The 19,279-nt window shown below is 40.6% G+C and overlaps 1 protein-coding gene across 4 annotated transcripts in view; it reads right to left on the reverse strand.

The window, feature by feature from the left end:
• The window catches only part of vps13d (vacuolar protein sorting 13 homolog D), a 261,410-nt gene that overhangs the window by 237,653 nt on the left and 4,478 nt on the right, over positions 1-19,279 (reverse strand). For all 4 annotated transcript variants that reach the window (XM_080215376.1, XM_080215379.1, XM_080215377.1 and 1 more), the window contains exons 2-7: positions 12,833-12,910; positions 12,237-12,427; positions 7,697-7,777; positions 5,429-5,545; positions 2,058-2,162; positions 90-260 (exon numbers count right to left, since the gene is read on the reverse strand). In XM_080215376.1, coding sequence (XP_080071502.1) covers positions 90-260; positions 2,058-2,162; positions 5,429-5,545; positions 7,697-7,777; positions 12,237-12,427; positions 12,833-12,910 — 743 coding nt within the window. The remainder of the gene's footprint in view (positions 1-89; positions 261-2,057; positions 2,163-5,428; positions 5,546-7,696; positions 7,778-12,236; positions 12,428-12,832; positions 12,911-19,279) is intronic.

Here is a 19,279-nt window from a genome sequence, read left to right on the forward strand (position 1 = left end):
TGATGAACAGATCATCTTGCCCGTGGATATTTTAGCCAATTTTGTTAAAATTCCAAATGCTTCCCTAGTCTCTGAACTTTGTGACTTACCTGTGATAGTTTTAATGGAATTGTCTTTAGCTTGACATCACACTCAATGCGTGGAGTGTTCCGGGAGCGCAAGGGCTCTTTGGTTCCATTCCTCTTTAACAATGCAGAGGCACAGACTGGTTCCAGTATGTACTTGTGGTCTCGGTTTTCCAGGAAATAATCCATTGCTTCCTGGAAAGTCAAAATAATATACGAGGTGTAAATATATTAATTACTTTATTCCAATATCATTCAGGCCTTAGTCACAGAAATTCTTATTAAAGTTATATTTTTACTCAATGAAGAAAAATCTGACAATTATTTATTCAAACCATCATCCATTTTTACAGAAGAAAATATTAGCTTCAGTCGAATTTTAATAATGTCTCTCCCCAATTTTCTCATTTGTGTGGAAACCCTTGGCAGTCACCAAAGATAGACAATGAAGGAAACATTGAACCACTACCATTCTGGTGTAGATTCATTTTAAGAGGACAAAGATAATTGAAAACTAGCCTGAAAGCCTTAAGATCCGAGAAATTATATTACCAGTGAAATCTGCATTTAGTGGATGGCATCTAAAGCAATGCACCCCAATATGAGTCAGCATCTTCAGAAGAGAGAAGGAAATGCAGAAAAACTTTTGCATAAATATCAATACTAATATTGTGAACTTACAAAGTTATAAGCCTATCATAATGCACACTTCATTTTTATCCATCCTTTTAAGGCTATTATGAATATTACAATGTCTTGGGAGTTTATTTTTATTTATTATTATCGCAAGTAGGCTTACATTAACACTGCAATTAAGCCATTGTGAAAATCTCCTACTCGCACACTCCAGCACCTGCTCTGGTACACCGAGGGAGAATTTTGCAATACCAATCCATCTAACCAGCATGTCTTTTGGACTGTGAGGGAGAACCGGAGCACCCAGAGGAAACCCATGCAGAAACAGGAAGAACATGCAGACTCTGCACAGACAGTGACCCAAGCCAGGAATCAAGCCCAGGTGCCTGCTGGTGTGAGGCAGCACTGCTAACCACTGTGCCACCTGTTTAGTCTAGCACTGGAAAATTTCATTCATTAAGCCTAACCTACATGAGTTTTCCAAAGCACAACTCACTGTCAAAGAAGGTGTTCTCTTGCCTAGCCAGCCAAACCATTCCTCATGATTAATTCAGTGACAGATGATGCAACCAAATACATTGCACAGCTTCACCCAGCTGTAACGTCACAATAGGAAGGTCATCAGCAAATAACTGCAAGAGTGTTCTAGCAAAGAACTGTTGCGAATGCCATCGATTTTATGGTTTTGTGACAATATTCAATTGGAAAGGGATTTTTTTTAACCATGACACTTTTTACAAATAAACTAAATCATTGCTTTAAAGATATCTATTCAAATGTTTTTACCCTACAATTATTTGTTTGAGAACACAGGTCAAGCCAAACAATGTAAAACTAAATTAATAATCATTAACTTGAAATTACACATGCTGAGGTCAGAGCAAGTTATATTCATAATTCAGTCCATCCACATTGTTAATCTTAAAACTTCCTTTCAACCAGTTCGCTTTTTGTCCCTTTTAAATAACATTTTTTGTCTAAAAAAATTAAAAAGTGAACAAGTTTGAACCAACAGATTTTTAAAGGCTGGTGACCCTTGAATAATGAATTTTAAAATGACACAGTAGGTGGCTGCAGGATGGAGAATTAAGTTTCCTTGGCATCCACCTCTTGCAATCTCAGATTCATTAAAATGCCAATTTCAGGTGGATGCCCAGGACTGTGGAATATTTACATACTGCATTAATGAAACAAATCCAAGTCACAATATACTACTCTTAAATGAAATATAATCTCTGATCCCCAAAGACCAGGTGATAGATAATGTGACTCTGTTGATTGTTCATATACTAACAAGGGTGTCAGAACGTGCAGTTCAACTGATTTATTAAACTTCTGAGTAAATAAACTTCAAACCTGGAGTTCAGCAGTAGTAATGTCCCCCAATAGCTTACAATCTACATCCCAGTAAATGCTGAAATCCTCAATCTGTAGTCTCTTCTTTCTTATCGACTTTTCAACCTGCAAGGTAAAAAGAATATGATTAAGTAAAGCAGCAATGTTAATGTTGCAGGATACCTGCAACATTATAGATTTGAGTTATAGATAACAGAACATTTCTGTTAAATGAACTGCTTTTGACTATCCCTTTCCAGTGCCCTTTCACAACATTACATAGAAATCCATACAAACCTTTTGCAAAGTGCCACACTGTGAACTTGCACAAATGCATGATTTTTTTCTGCAAGGGATTATAAAGCTGCATTATCCTGATCTGTATATTTGCAAAAGTAAGCACACTGTGATACGGTAGCCCTTTAATATCACAGGTAGCGAAACAGGGCTTTTTATCAACCAACAACATATAGATAGTGCAAATTTTTGTGGGTTGGAGTTATTGGTGTGTTCCATTATCATATATTCTACAACAGGACACCATTAAGTGCAGCACATTTGGTAACTGCAGTAAGTCTATTTCTAGTACTTAATTTGTAAACCAGTGTTTCCCAAATGCTTTCTCCACTGGGACTCCAATTTGAGAATACTAAATTGCTAATTACTAATTGTATCTTTATAAATTTACTTTTCCCTATCTGAGTTTTCCGCTATAAAAAACAACTCTCCTTGGAGAGGCCAGCTGTTGCTTCAGCTGATCAGAAAGAACCAACATGCATTTGAAAAAGGCAGGTATTGTCTCACGAACTTGATTTTTTTTTAAAAAGAGGTGACTAAAGTAATACAGGAGACAGTCTTGAACCTTTCTTTAAGCAGAGAGCTCCACAACGCATTTAATTAAAGTTCCTCATAGATTAAAACTGAACAACATTGGAACTAAAGGCAGATTATTGACTTGGTTAGGTGGTAGGCTGAGCAGCAGCACTCAGGGTATGGATAAGGCACATGTACTCTAATTGTCAGGATTGACCACTGGTGACCTCCTCAAGAATGTGTTTGACTCAAGTCTTCTGCACATTTATTAACAATTGTGAGATAAAAAGCAACGTATCCAAATTTGCTGATGACACAAGCTTTGACGGCATTGTAACCACTGTGGATGGGTGCATAAAACGATGAAGATACATTTATCCAGTTTGGTAGCAATAACAGAAAGACAGATTATTATTTGAATAGTTGTAAATTGAGAAAGATAGATATCAACGAAAGCTTGGTTCCCTCATGCATCAGTAAGCACGCAGGCAGTTAAGAAGACAAATGGAATGTAGGTCTTCATTGCAAGGGGATTTGAGTATAGGGATAGGGGTGTTTTGTTGCAGTTGTATAGGATGTTGGTGAGGCCACACCTGGAGTATTGTGTGCAGTCTTGGTGTCCTTATCCGAGAAAGGATGTTCTTGTCGTAGAGGGAGTAGAGCGAAGATTTACCAGGCTGCAAGTCTGGGACGGAAGGTCCGTCATATGAGGAGAGACTAAGTCAGTTAGGATTATATTCACTGGCGTTTAGAAGAGTGAGAGGGGACCTCATAGAAACTTATAAAATTCCAATAGGATTTGACAGGGTAGAATCAGAAAGAATGTTCCCAATAGTGGGGGAGTTCAGAACTAGGGGTCATAGTTTGAGGATAAGGAGTAAACCTTTTAGAACTGGGGTGAAAAGAAATTTCTTCACCCAGAAGGTGGTGAATGTGTGGAAATCACTACCACAGAATGTAGTTGAGGTCAAAACATTGATTTCAAGAATAAATTAGATTTAGTTCTAGGGGCTAAAGGGATCAAGGGATATGGGGTGGGGGAAGGTGGGATCGGGATATTGAATATGATAATTAGCCATGATCAAGATGAATGGTAGAGAAGGCCTGAAGGGCTGAATAACCTACTTCTGCTTCTAGTTTCTATATCAATAGACTTATCAAATGAATCTCAATGCATGCCAGTGCAAGGTTAGCCACTGTGGACCTAAAAAGGATAGAACACAGAGTACTCTCTAATTGGTGAAAAGCTAGAAACAGTGACAGGCTAAAGAGACTTGGGTCGATGCACATAAATCATTAAAATGATAGCTACAGAAAATAATCAGAAGGCTAATGGAATGCTGCCCTATAAAACTAAAGAATTAGATACAAAGTCAAAGCTATGCATAGGTCTAGCTAAACCACACCAAGTACTGAGAGCTGTTCTGGGCACAATACATTGAAGGGAGAGCATTGTGATTTACCAGAATAATACCTGGACTTCAAGGGGGTTAAATTATAAAGTGAGATTGCACAAACTAGGGTTTCATTCCTTGGAATTTATATGGTTAAGGGGCTATCAAAGTTTTCAAGATAATATGAGAAACTGAGGGAACACAGACAGAAACTATTTCCATTGGTTGAAGTGTCTAAGATTAGAAGGCATATTCTAAACTGATGGTCTTTCAGGGTTTGCAGCATTTTGCTTCCACTCCAGGAGTAAAGTTGAGAAACGTTTTTACATGCAAAAGGATGGTTGAAGTTTGGATTTCTCTTACCAAGACAGCAATTAGTGCAAAGTCAATTGCTCAGTGTATATCTGAACTCGATAGTTTTTGCTAGCCAAAGGTGTTGATGGACAGGGAGAAAATGTAGTTAGGTCACAGATCAGTCTGAATTCACTGAATAGCAGAAAACCCTTGAGGGATTAAGGCCTACTCCTGTCGCAATGTTGAAAAAAGATCTAAAGCACTGTGCAGTCTTTGAAACTGCTGGCCACCAAGAAAGCTTTTTTATTTGCAGTTGCTTCTGTTTATATCAATGGTCCAGACAGAAATCCGATGATTATTTATTTAGCAAATGGATATGACTTGTTGACATTAAAATACGATTGGATCAGATTGGTATATTGGACAAATACTGAATTCAATGCCCCTAGCTCTTCATCTTAAATTACTAATTTTAGACTGGCTTAGAAAAGTAATTCTGATTTACAATTTTCATTAAGAATAGATGGGAAAATTAAACAGCTCATGGCACTATATTTATAGCAGGCAACAGCATGCATATATAGTCCACTCAGATTTAACTTCCATTACATATACGATGGCCTGCAGCATGCACGCTTCACTGTACTCGAGCTACGTTTGGAATTAACAGTTCCTTCACTGTCACCAACTCAAAAATCTGGAACTTTCTCCCTAACAGCAATGCGAGTATATATGGAGTGCAGCAGTCAAGTAGTGCCTCACTGCCGCATTCTCTCGTACATTTAGGGATGGACAATACGTACTGACCTTGCAAGTGGCGCTCACATCCCAGGAACAAATAAAAACATCAACACAAGTACTGCCATTCACTACCTCAATGTTGGAACTTACCATCTCGTCTTCTGCATTTTGCACAGACACACTCTTGATACAGACCCCAAATGCAAATGGATGGTCAGGATTGGTAGTGTCATCTTCAAAACGTAAATGAACATTTCGCACCTTCAGCTAGATGGGGGAAGAAACACAGGCTCAGTGTCCATTGTATTATTCAGGTCTAAAATCATGCTGCTAGTAAATCCTCCTAGAATTATGTCTGCACACCAGTTTCTGAATTTCAAAAATAACTCATTGCTGGTAAAGCACTTGGGATATCCCAAGATATGAGCTACACAATATAAAAACAAGTTTCTTCTTGTACCGCAGTCAACATCAATTCAAATGTGCAATAATCGCCCATCATTGAATGGCGCAGAAATGCATTACACATTCAGTATTAAACCTATAGTTATGTACTAAATTTGACACGTACAACAGTTTTTATGCTGATTTCATTGAATGGAAGCAATAACAACCATTAATCGGCTGGGTATGCCCAACAACACTTGACTTAACCCAAAACTTCAAAGACCAATATTAGTGCTAACACTCCCAACTTCTATCACAATTTTCCCCTTCCATTTCTAAAGGTCGTATTTCCAAGTTACAATTTGACAAGGAAAAGCCACTTCCAGTAACATATCCAAGTTGCCATTCTTCAAATTAGCTTAAATGGGGAATGTCAAATAGTTGACTGTCAATATTTTAAAATCATACGAGCTACTTCCCAATACTCTGTTTTTGAGTTCTCTAAAAATTCATAAGCAAGCCCACACTTCCTGTGAATTAAAACCTGAATCACAAGCGAACTTTGAGCCCTTGTTATTGTGGTAAATATCTGAAATAGTAAGAAATGTGAAGGAATACTTCTGAATGACACCAGACTGACAGATTATGTTACTGAAGTTTAAAAAAAGAACCACTTATTGTCACAGATAAATTATACAGGGGAAAACAAGAAATCAGAAGATTAGACATAATTACCCTTCACAGATACATTAATATGTATATCGTTTCATCATAATTTGCTGACTGTGATGATATGACGTACATGGGCTTGGAGCACCAAGTTCCAGCCTACTGCTGTGATCCAGAAGATTGATTAAGCATTTGAGCTAGCAACTGGCAATTTGCCACAGTATTTATATCTGGCTTGACTGACAATCAAGACATACATCAAAAACATTTCTCTAAAATACAAGATTTCAAGTATATTCTGACAAATCTCATTCAAAGCTAAATTTTCTCAGTGAAAAATGGCCTGGATAGACAACTGTTACAGATAGGGGCTCTGATACTTTCTTGCAATAGCAAACTCACATTGAAGAACTTATCAAACCATTTTGCACTGACAGAAGAATGCTTACACACAGTCATGCAGAGACATAACACCTCCCCAAACTTCTTTTAAAAGTCACACTTACCCTCAAGACAGGTTTCTAGATTCCTCAGATAAAAGTAAAATTACTGTGGATGCTGGGACCTGAAACCAAAACAAAAGATGCTGGAAAATCTCAGCTGGTTTGACAGCATTTGTGGAGAAAGAACAGAGCTAACATTGAGTCTGAAAGACCCTTTGTAAGTCCAGACTTGAAATGTTGGTTCTCTTCTCTCTCCACAAATGCTGTCAGACTTGCAGAGATTTTCCAGCATCTTTTGTTTTTGCTTCTATATTCTTCACTGTCCCCTGTACAAATGCAAAGCTCTCTTAAAAGTGCTGTTAAAGAAAGCCCAGTTTAAAACTGCTCAAACTACATGGCCTAGCCATAAATTCTTAGAGATAAAATAAGTAATTTATTCTGGGTTGATCCTGATTTGTATCATAGGCAGCTCAGCCAAGCTTAATTCTGTTCTCACAGGACACCACGCATAAAAATGAACCTAATCACACAAGTCACTGGATAATGATTAGAAGCAGAAACACAAGCTTGCTGAAGCCAATTATAATACTCTACTTTTAATTCAGCTGAGATGAAAGAACCCCACACAGACCACAATCTGACCTGAACTATGCCTCTAGCCACACCAGGCAATTGGAAGGATTCTAAATTTAATAGACATGCTTAACTCATACATATTAATCAGAAACAGTGAAGGATGGTACTCCCCCCTCATCCACAACATCCTTCATATTATAAATACAGATACAATACTTCAGAATTAAGTCAGATTTTCAAAGGTCACTGCAGCAAAAACCAGTGTTCTGTAAACAAAAGCTTGAACTTACTATGTTTTTATATAAAAGTGAAGACTATTATAATTACCATTTTTCCAACTCACCTCCACATTTTCCACAATTCTGGTTACCACGGAAGCAGTAGCTGAGTACCAGTAGGATTCCCCTTTCTGCTGCTGGTTACTCTGAAATAAAATTATCAACCAAAACAAACCATTTTAGTGCCTACAAGGCAGATCGAGAAAGAACTCAGCACAGTATCAACATTAATTGAAATTTCACCCCAGGTCATTGGTACTGTCATACGTGTACAAGTGCCAGCTCCATGTTGGAGGTCGTTATTCTAAAGCCAGCTCCTTGTTCTTTCCCCAAAACTTTTAATAGCTTTCCTGAAGCATCTATCTCTAATTCACTCTGAAATTATATGCTTCCACAGCTATTTGTGGTAGTGCATTTCTGATTGTAATGACTTACTTCAAAAAGTCAGACCAGTTCCTGTATATTTGCAATAATAATCCTCATTTTGTGCTTCCTTGTTACCATTCCACCAAAAGAAATTATGTTTCAAGATTTACTGTCTCAAATCCTTTAAATCCGTTTGGTCATCCCCTAAATGTCTTGGCTTCAGTGAAATTAGGCTGAATCTTCTTCATAATACATCCCGTTTTCATGTTTACATGACAGACAGTGACATACATTGCTTAAACAAATGCATGCAATTTTAATAGTTCATTAATTTAAATATATGATTCTACATTTAATCAAATAATTCTATGATTAATGGGATTTTGTGGTTACAGAGATTTTACAGAAATAATTATGTCATTTTTTGCTTTTTAATTGCACACAGGCTTTGAAGTTTGGCTGCGTGAAGGTTATGGTATGGACTCTAAAACGTTCTTAAGTTTGTAATCTTACCAGAAGCATTGAAATGTTGAATTATGCATTTATTCGTATGATATCTTCATCTCCTGTAATTCTGATCACAAAGTCTCACCAAAGTTTCATGAAGCCCATAGCATTAAAGGGTCAGTAACTTCCGGGAAATTAAACTGGCTAAGGGACTGAAATCAGAGATGATGGGCATGATCTTACTGGTTGTTCATGCCACATTCCCGCTGCAACGAAGTGGGAAAAAATCCCACCGATATGGATGGTCGTAACATTCTGGCCTGAAGGCATTGGGAAAGCTGTGGTTATTTTTTATATATGTTGATGACTTGAACTTGAGAATAGGGGCATAATTGCAAAGATTGCAGATAATACAAAACTCAGTGTAGCAAGCAATGAGGGGGATAATGGAAAAATAAACTTTGGGGGGGGGGGGGCATAAACAAACTGATGAAACGGGCAAACACATGGCAGATCAAATTTAATTTAGAGAAGTGTGAGGCGATACATTTTCGTAGGAAGAATGAGGAGAGGCAAAATTAAACTAAATGCAACTTCCAACCAGGGCTGCATCTTGCTGAGTGCGGTGGCCAGCTTAAACGTGCCACGTTTAAGGTGAGGGAGTTGTCACTAGAGTGAGCCATAAACGCACTTTACGCCTACCCCGATTCTGGGAGTGGGCAAGGCTCAGAGAACAGCATTCTCTGTTGGCCTCGGGTGGGATCATACGAACCTCAGGTGGGCCTGCTGGTAAAATTCTGCCCAATATTGCTCAGGAATGGATATCCTTCAAAAAAAAAGAACTCAATGACCAGTCCAAAGACCCACAGCCATAAACACAAACGAGGTCTAATCAGTAACTGAAACCTGGCAAAGTTGCAGGTTACAACCAAATCTACACTGAATTTCTTAAGCGCCTTGGCACAGTGGCAACAAAATAGGTGTCTGTATCCCTGACCAGAACCACCCAAGAGAAGCAACTGACAAAAGATTGTCGGAAAGGTAAAATCATTGCAATCCCCCAGCCTGGCAAGGTTCCTAAGAAAGCTTCCAGTTACAGGTCAATTTCTCTTCCATGTGTTTGTTATAAGCTGCTGGAGATAATGATCTTGCACCATATCCAACCAACCATGGAGGATACACTATCCATAGACCAAGCAGGATTTTGCAAGGTGTGCAGTATAGAAGACCAAGTATTTGCCCTCACCAACCACATTGAAAATGGTTTTCAAAAGCACCTGAAAACTGGGGTAATCTACCTCAATCTTACAGCTGCCTATGGCACTGTTTGACACACAGGCCTACTGGCCAAGCTTGCTCGGGTCCTACCGCCCTGGGTTGTTGATGTCATCGCTTCTCTTCAAAATAAACCATTGAGTCCATATGGGGCCCAAAGCCAGCACATGAAAGAGCAGCAAAATGGCCTACCTCAAGGATCAGTACTGACTCCCCAACTTGTCCAACCTGTACATAAATGACCCGTCAGCCACATACAGCTGCAAGTTCCTCTACACAGATGACAGCTGCTAGTTCCTCTACACAGATGACAGCTGCTGTGCCTACCAAGTGAGGGATTTCAAGGACATTAACACAGCAGGGACTAGGATACTTGGATAACTCAAGCAGAAAGCCAGCACAAGCCAAATGGAATTATTCAGTGCTGTACCAGTGGTCTGATAATCATTAACCTTCCTATCTCAACAAGCTGAAAAAAGTTACTAGATTGGTAGCCTGCTCCACGTTGTACAGCTTACTGTTTACGATGCTGCACAAAAGATTGTGGCATTGGTCGGCAGATTGTGATTTGGATAGATAACTGATTGCATTCTTGTAGACAAACATATTTGTGGCAATGGCTCTGCATGGGAAACAGTATGAATCCAGGAAAGATTAGTTTCTAATGCCTTTGCTCTTCACCTTCTTTACGAACAATCTGAATAAAAGGCATTGGGAGAACTGACCAAAAGTTCAAGGGTGATACAAAGGTATGTGTGAGTGAGGAGTTTCAATGGGCAAAATAGGCAGATCTAGATGCACCAAAGAAAAGGACATGTACCTAGCTGGCGTCTATTAATACAAGTGAAAAAAATGACGGAGGGATAATGTCAAGTGAGTGTACACCTTGAAGATTGTATGCTTAGAACCATTGAGCAGAAAGAGGATCTGGACACAAGTGTGCAAATTACTGAAGATGTCATGAGGCTATTACAAAAGCGTTGAGAACAAGAAATACTATTTTGTCTCGTTAGCAGACCTTAGTCGGGCCTCATCCAGAGTACAGCATCTGGCTACGTCCCTTACAAGGCAGGCGAAATAGAGGACCTGGAAAACGTTCAGGAATGGCCATTAAATTGGCAGCTAATTTAAGGGCCCTCAGTTACCATAGTAGGCTGAGGGGGTGGAACAGTTACTCCAGAAGAGCATCCTTGACTTTGAAGAGATTGGACTGAAATTTCTAAAATAATAAAAGGATTAGACTCAGTCCCTATGGATAATCTATGTGAGCTAGATGTAAATGACACAAGCTAAGATCTAAGTTTGATGTTAGGCATTACTTCTTACTTCTGAGAACAACTGACAGGCATGTGCGATAAGTGTGGATTTGCTGCAAACATTCAAAATTTAGCTTGATGTGTTCCTGAACTGACCAATTTAGCTGCATTAGAGGGTAGGTGTACACTGGTGATACGCCTTCTGATCATGGTAGCCTCCTGCAATGTTTTAATGGTGTTTGTGGCTTAGGGAGAAATTTCCCATAGTTTTTCTCCAATTTGGTATGAGGTTCCTCCCATTCTGATTTTCTTTTTTAACTCTCCCAGTACATTTTGTCTCCAGTGGGTGGGGATAGGGAAGGGCAATGATGTGTAGTAGTGACACAGCAGTATTTGACAAACTTGTTGGCCCAGATGATTATTTTCTCGTCTTTATTTTGTATGATCACCTTAGTCTAATCATGCTAACTACCGTGATGGTTATTATATTTGATGTATCATTTAAGGCTTTTTAAAATTTTTCACAGGATGTGGGTGTTGCTAGCTAGGCCAGCATTTGTTGCCCATCCCTAATTGCCCAGGGGAAGGTGGAAGGGAGTCACCTGCAACCACTGCAGTCCCTGTGGTGTAGGTACACCCAGTGCTGTTTGAAAGGAATTCCAGGATTTTGACCAGTGACAGTGAAGGAACAGCAATATAATTCCAAGTCAAGGTGTTGTGTGCCTTGGAGGGGAACTTGCAGGTTTGGTGCGTCTACTGCCTTTGTCCTTCTAGATGATAGAGGTTGGGGGTTTTTGAACCTTTCAATTCTTCCTGTAACACACCTCAGCCATGAATCAAGCTTTCCAAAGAATGCTCCAATTCCCCCGAAGACATGAGAACCAAAAAGCATTGGGCTATCTGGGGGAAACACTTAAGGCAAGATGAGGTTCTTTCCTCCACAGCTTTTAGTGTCAGGCCTGGCATATGAAAATACAAAATTAGAATGGGACATTCACTAGAATAATCCAATAACCTTTCTTTTCTCAAAAAGGATTTGTAAAGCAAAAAAATTAAAGCGAAGAAAATAATTAAGATCAACAGTTCAATATAAAATTGCACACCAATGTTTAAGCCATATCAAGCAAAGGTTTGATGAGCTCAGGTTTAATTTAGGTTTCACATGGAAAGTCGTCAGCCTCAGCAGGGACCTTGATGGGAAAATACCTCATCATATTTAGTTCACGTCGAGCACTTTAAATTATACCTAACTGACACCAACCTTCCATTTAGCCTCCAGAGCATCCAGCAACGCACACTTCCTCTTTCTGTCCAGTGAACGCTCTGTTTCTTCATCAAATTCAGACTGTTTAACTGGTGCACCGATCAGGTAGAGTCCAGAGATGGATATTACCCATGGTTCCACGTGAGGCCGGTAGAATGGGATCTGCAATGTTATCTTCCCAATAAAACCTGAAAAGTTATGCACATGCCTCACATATGGAACTTATTTTTAATTCAGTTTTTTGCACATGGTGTTGTTTGCAAGCCAACATCTATCTTCAATTACAAAATCCCAAAGCTGGATCTAGGAAAACTGCGTTTAAAAAAAGGCTTTAGCGTGCTTTCATCTCCAGCTTCTTCAAAGAGCAGCAGGAAAGCCCCAAGAATAGAGTTCTCCCCAGCTTTACATTCCCTTCAAACATTACAGCCAATAATGATTTTCTTGACATGGGGAGAATACCACTAGAAAATACCACAACATTCAAGACAAACACCACATCTATGCCATCTGTTCATTAACAGTCTTCACAAACATGATCTCGATATGGACGAGGATGGTGACTGGAAAAAGGTGAGGTGGGCAATTCAACTTACCTGCTTTCACCTCAAAAGGTAAATCCAACTCTTTGAGGGCATCTCTCTTCAGCGGGAGGTTTTCCAATTCAACAGCCCCTGCACAGAAGCAATAAAATAAATTTTAATGTCATGTTATTCTATACAGCAGCTGTGTTCGTAAAGATGAGGAACCAACTGTAACCCAGCAAATGGGTTTGGTTTAAGTGCATTATATGAACAAACACAATATGACTTGCACAGCAAGATATACATTATTTCCTAATGTATTGTCCTCAGGTCGTATAGTATGCCTGACATGTATATTGTAAATATCAAGAGTATCAGAACTGTAATGAAACACTTCAGAATGAAAAATGCTGTATGGAAATAAGTCAAATTTTACTGCACTTTCTAATTTTCAAGTGGAAATGTTTTATATTGTACTTTTATAAATTATGAATAAACTATATTTTTGAAAAAAAAGCATTATGTATTGATCAGTAAAATACCCATAAGTCAGCAAGATCAAAGAAATTGAAGAAAATTAGGGGCAAATGCCACCAAGAAAGCAGTCAAAGGGACAAACATTTGTACAAGGCCCCACTTAAATGCTTAGCCAATATGGTGCGTCAGTTGACGGGCACTGTGTACCTATGAAGGTATTCTCTTTTGAAACTCTGGTCTCTTCCACATCCCCAATTTTCATTGCTCCATTACTGGCAGCCATGACTTCTGCTGCCTTGGCCCCAAGCCCTGGAATTCCCTGTCTAAATTTCTCTTGCCTCTTCTTTCACATCATATAAGAGGCTCTTTAAACCCTCTTTCTTGATAGATCTAGTGCTGCTGATTATCGTTTCATGTGGTTATGATTAAATTTTCTCTGATAATGCTCCTGCAAGCACCTAGGAATTTTTCGCTACATTAAAGGCACTATACAAATGCAATGCTTTGTTGAAATTTTTCCACCCCTCATCAAGTTTCCTACCTCAGCTGATATTGATAGAAGGGTTGTTCTTCTCCTTAAACAGTAGGTGCCCTATCTAAAGGCTAAACTGGACTGGAATTATAACAAAATCAATTTGCCAAGGTGGAATTTGAACTTACAACCACTGGATTTCCAGTCCAGTATTATATCACCACATTCCTATACTCGCATCAGGATTAGAGTTACAAACTAACCTCTAGGAGATAATCTCACACTGCCTAGATCTCACTGGGTGGGATTTTCCAGCTACACTCGCTCCGAAACTGGAAAATCCCACCCCGAGGTCAGCGGAACTTTGCATGGTCGGTACACACATGTACACGTACACACGTACACACGTACACACACACACACACACACACCCCCCCCCCATCCAATGCTTTCGGTGGTGGGCAGGACAGGGCAATTCCTCCCACTATGTCTAATATATTTGTACAGAAATATTTGATAACTTAACTTCCAGTATTTATTTTACTATTAACAGAAATCTTGCCTCTCACCTTACATTAAAATTTAGCTTTGTATTCAAAATTCTGGTGTGAGTCAGCAATACAACACTGTTAAGACTGCATGCAAGACTGCACGAGTAATACTTGCAAAAAAAAAGGTAAACCTTTTAAAAAATATAAACTGGATATATTTTGTGCTTGAATTAGGATTCTGCAGAGAAGTGTTTTGCTTCCTGAAATGTTTGGTAGGAAAAACAGAATGCAAAGTATTATTTAAATAGAGAGAGACTGCAGAATGCTGCAGTACACGAGTTTCTAGATGTCCTCATACATGAAACACAAAGTTAGCATGCAGGTACAACAATCATGAAGGTAGATGGAACAGTGCCCTTTTTTGCAAGAGAGATGGAGTATGAAAGTAAGGAAGCCTTGCTACCATGGGGCAGGACATTGGTGAGACCACACCGACAGTACAATGCACAGTTTTGGTCTCTGTTTAAGAAACGATATGCTTGCATTGGAAGCAGTTCAGAGAAGGTTCACTAGGTTGAATTCTGGGATGAGGGGTTTGTCTGAGGAAAGGCTAGGTTGGACCTGTACTCATTGGAATTTAGAAGAATGGGACGTGATCCCTTTGAAACATACCAGATTCTGAGGGGATGTGACAGTAGATGCTGAGAAGATGTTTTCCCTCATAGGGACATCTAGAGATAGGGGGCACAGTTTCAGAATAAGAGGTCACCACTTAAAATTAGGCCAAGCAGGGAGCAAGCACACTGAGGATAGGGCAGTCCTTGGGAGTTGGGGGAGGGGCTCCAGTCTGGGAAAGGTGCCAGGATTGCCAACCCAATCCCATTTCCTGCTGAGGCATGAGCAGGTTGATCTACTGGGCTTCCTCCATCATAGAAATCCTACAGTGCAGAAAGAGGCCACTTGGCCCATCGAGTCCACACCGAACACAATCCCCCACCCAGGCCCTACCCCCAAACTCCTACATATTTACTCACTGATCTCTCATCTCATGGCACATGTTAGGACACTAAGGGACAATTTTAGCATGGCCAATCAACCTAACCCGCACATCTTTGGACTGTGGGAGGAAACTGGAGCACCCGGAGGAAACACGCAGACTCGAGAAGAATGTGAAAACTCCACACAGACAGCAACCCAAGCCAGGAATCGAACCCAGGTCCCTGGAGCTGTGAAGCAGCAATGCTAACTACTGTGCCGCCCACTCCCTGAACTCCTCCCTTTAGCCTAGAAATTAGCCACTTAAGAACCTCAATTGGGATGAGGGTGGGTGGGCTGCTCTGGGCCTTGCTTGTCCCATGTGAAACTGTAGACAGGTCTCAGTCTTAAAGAGCACCAGTGGAATTTTATGGGACCCCACGTGCAATCCCAGTGGTAGGGGACTGTAAAATTCTGCCCATTGAATTCAATCAAGGTCGAGATATTACAGATTCTTGAATTACCGAGTAGTCGAGGCTTACAGGAAATAGCCAGGAAAGTGGAGCAGAGAGAGAACAAGACCAGATCAGCCATTACTGAATGGCAGAGCAAACTCTAGGTCCCTGTGGCCTAGCACGCTCCTATTACTTGCATTGTTAGTCATGAAACATGACATTATCCAATTCAGGTTTTAATTGCCAACAAGCAGCAAAATTGCTCAGCAGAGGTTTGGACTTGGGACCATTTTACAACGACTCTGCATCAGCAAGCAATGTGTGCACACAGCAACCTGAGTTGAAAGGAAACCAATGTGGGTTTGGCACCGTCCATGGATATCAACAGAACAGCTCCAATAATCTGCCACTGTCTCTCTGATTGCTCATTACTATACTCTGTCTCTGTATAAATGATATTTTCATGAATTCAATAAGAAATCTACATCCTTAGAGCAGGCGTAGGAGGAGTTTGGCAATCAGAAAAACTAGAACTGGATGGAAAATGGATATAAATAGATTTTACACTTCCTAATGAGGGAAGTAAACATCAGATTTCCCTCAGCAATACAACACTCCCAAACTGTTTACCATTCTAATCATTCATTCATTTCAGACATAGGAATTCAGAAAATTTGATATAGCTGTGTAAAAATATTTGTGATGTGGAGATGCTGGTGTAAACACAGTAAGAAGCCTCACAACAGCAGGTTAAAGTTTATTTGATAGCAAAATCGACTAGCTTTTGGAGCACTGCTCCTTCATCAGGTATTTGGGAGTTCTGTTCACAAACAGGGCACATAAAGACACAAACTCGATTTACAAAATAATGATTGGACATGAGCAGGTTGACCGATTGGGCTTCCCTCACCTCAGAATTCATAGAATCATAGAAACCTTACAGTGCAGAAAGAGCCATTTGGCCCATCAAGTCTACGCCAACCACAATCTCACCCCAGCCCTAACCTCAAATCCCTACATATTTACCCACTGATCCCTCTAACTGACACATCTCAGGACACTAAGGGGCAATTTTAGCACGGCCAATCTACCCCACATATCCTACCCCGAAATAATGGTCGCGACACTACGGGCTTCCTACAGAAACCCAGCACACATGGAGCAATTGAACCAGGAGCACTCCTTGTCACAATGGATGTCTCAGCACTCTATGCCAGCATCCCCCATAATGATGGCATTGCTGCAACTGCCTCAGTACTCAACGCTGAGGACTGCCAGTCTCCAGATGCAATTTTACACCTCATCCGCTTCAATGTCTTCACCTTCAACAACCAGTTCTTCATCCAGACACACAGAACAGCCATGGGGACCAAATTTGCTCCTCAAAATGCCAACATTTTCATGCACAGGCTCGAACAAGACCTCTTCACCCCACAGGGCCTTCAACTGATACTATACACTAGATACATCGATGACATTTTCTTCCTTTGAACTCATGGTGAACAATCGCTGAAACAACTATATGATGACATCAACAAGTTCCATCCCACCGTCACTCACCTACTCTCTGGAATCAGTTGCATTCTTAGACATATGCATCTCCATTAAGGATGGACATCTCAGCACTTCACTGTACCGCAAGCCCACGGATAACCTCACGATGCTCCACTTCTCCAGCTTCCACCTTAAGCGCGTTAAAGAGGCCTTCCCCTATGGACAAGCCCTCCGTATACACAGGGTCTGCTCAGATGAGGAGGATTGCAACAGACACCTCCAGACACTGAAAGATGCCCTCATAACAGGATATGGTGCTCGACTCATCAGTCGACAGTTCCAACGCACCACAGCAAAAAACTGCACTGACCTCCTCAGAAGACAAACACGGGACACGTCATCCAGTACTTTCCCGAAGCAGAGAAGCTACAACATCTTCTCCGGAGCCTTCAACATGTCATAGATGAAAACAAACATCCCACCACAGCCATCCCCACACCCCCACTTCTTGCCTTCAAACAACCGCACAACCTCAAACAGACCATTGTCCCCAGCAAATCACCCAGCCTTCAGGACGAACAGTGACCTCGACAACACACAACCCTGTCACAGCAATCTCTGCAAGACATGCCAGATCATTGACATGGATGTCGTCATCTCATGTGAGAACACCATCCACCAGGTACATGGTACATACTCTTGCAACCTGGCCAACGTTGTCTACCTGATACGCTGCAGAAAAGGATGTCCCGAGGCATGGTACACTGGGGAGACCATGGAGACGCTATGACAATGGATGAATGAACACCACTCAACAATCACCAGGTAAGAGTGTTCTCTTCCTGTTGGGGAACACTTCAGCGGTCATGGGCATTTGGCCTCAGATCGTCAGATAAGCGTTCTCCAAGGTGGCCTTCACGACACACGACAGCGCAGAGTCGCTGAGCAGAGACTGATAGCCAAGTTCCGGACAAAAGAGGACAGCTTCAACCGGGATCTTGGGCTGATGTCACATTATCTGTAACCCCCATGACTTGCCTGGGCTTGCAAAATCTCACTAACTGTCCTGTCTGGAGACAATATACATCTCTTTAACCTTGGCTTAACACTCTCTCCACTCACATTGTCTGTACCTTTAAGACTTGATTACCTGTAAAGATTCGCATTCCAACTATTATTTTGTAAACTGAGTTTGTGTCTTTATATGCCCTGTTTGTGAACAGAACTCCCATTTACCTGATGAAGGAGCAGCGCCCCGAAAGCTAGTGGATTTTGCTACCAAATAAACCTGTTGGACTTTAACCTGGTGTTGTGAGACTTCTTACTAAAAATATTTACACAGGAGATAGTTGCAAAGTGGTTAGCTCCCAACAGTTAAACAGCATAAACTAGACTTATGTAACAAAGGCCACAGCAGAAAGCACACACTCACATGTATATACACACAGACGTACGCACAAGTCAATACACTAAGCTGTGCCAATACGCTTGTGTAACATTCCTAATCCATCAAATCAAAGTCCTCCAACCATGGTCATGTCATCAGATTTTAGCCATCAGCTTCCACCATTGCTTCTCAAAGCTCAAATTACTCCCTCCGCACATAAAACTGGAATCCTGAAATGGGCTTTCAACCTAATATTGTCTACATCATAAAGGCTGCCTACTTACACCTTTGTAATGCTGCTCACCTCCCCTCTTTCTCAGCTCAAATCCTCATCCAAACTTTGTCGCTACCAGTCTTAAATATCCCAAGGCTCTGTTTGGCAACCTTCTATAACTTCAACTCATCCAAATATTTGCTGCCCAAATCTTTTCCCAGATTAACTTGCTCTCACCTCGGTCCCAGACTCACGATTTAAAACAGTCTTGTGTTTAAATCTCTTCATATCTCACCCACTCAGGTTCTACATTATCTCCTTTAGTTCAATAACCACGTCCTCAAACTCTGTTTCTCTCTCACTGGCATCCTCCTCCCCCTTTTGCAGCATCATCGGCAGCCATTCTATCACCTGTTTAAAACTTACTCTATCTCCCTCTCCATCTTTAAGAATCTTCTTACAAGCTATTTCTTTCAGCAAGCTTTTGATCATCCCTCCCAATAAAAATCCTAATCACTCGAGAAGATTCAAGCAATAGATGTTACAAACGTACA

The sequence above is a fragment of the Carcharhinus amblyrhynchos genome, chromosome 30 (genome assembly GCF_965287045.1).
Source record: "Carcharhinus amblyrhynchos chromosome 30, sCarAmb.v2.hapA, whole genome shotgun sequence".
Lineage (NCBI taxonomy): Eukaryota > Metazoa > Chordata > Chondrichthyes > Carcharhiniformes > Carcharhinidae > Carcharhinus > Carcharhinus amblyrhynchos.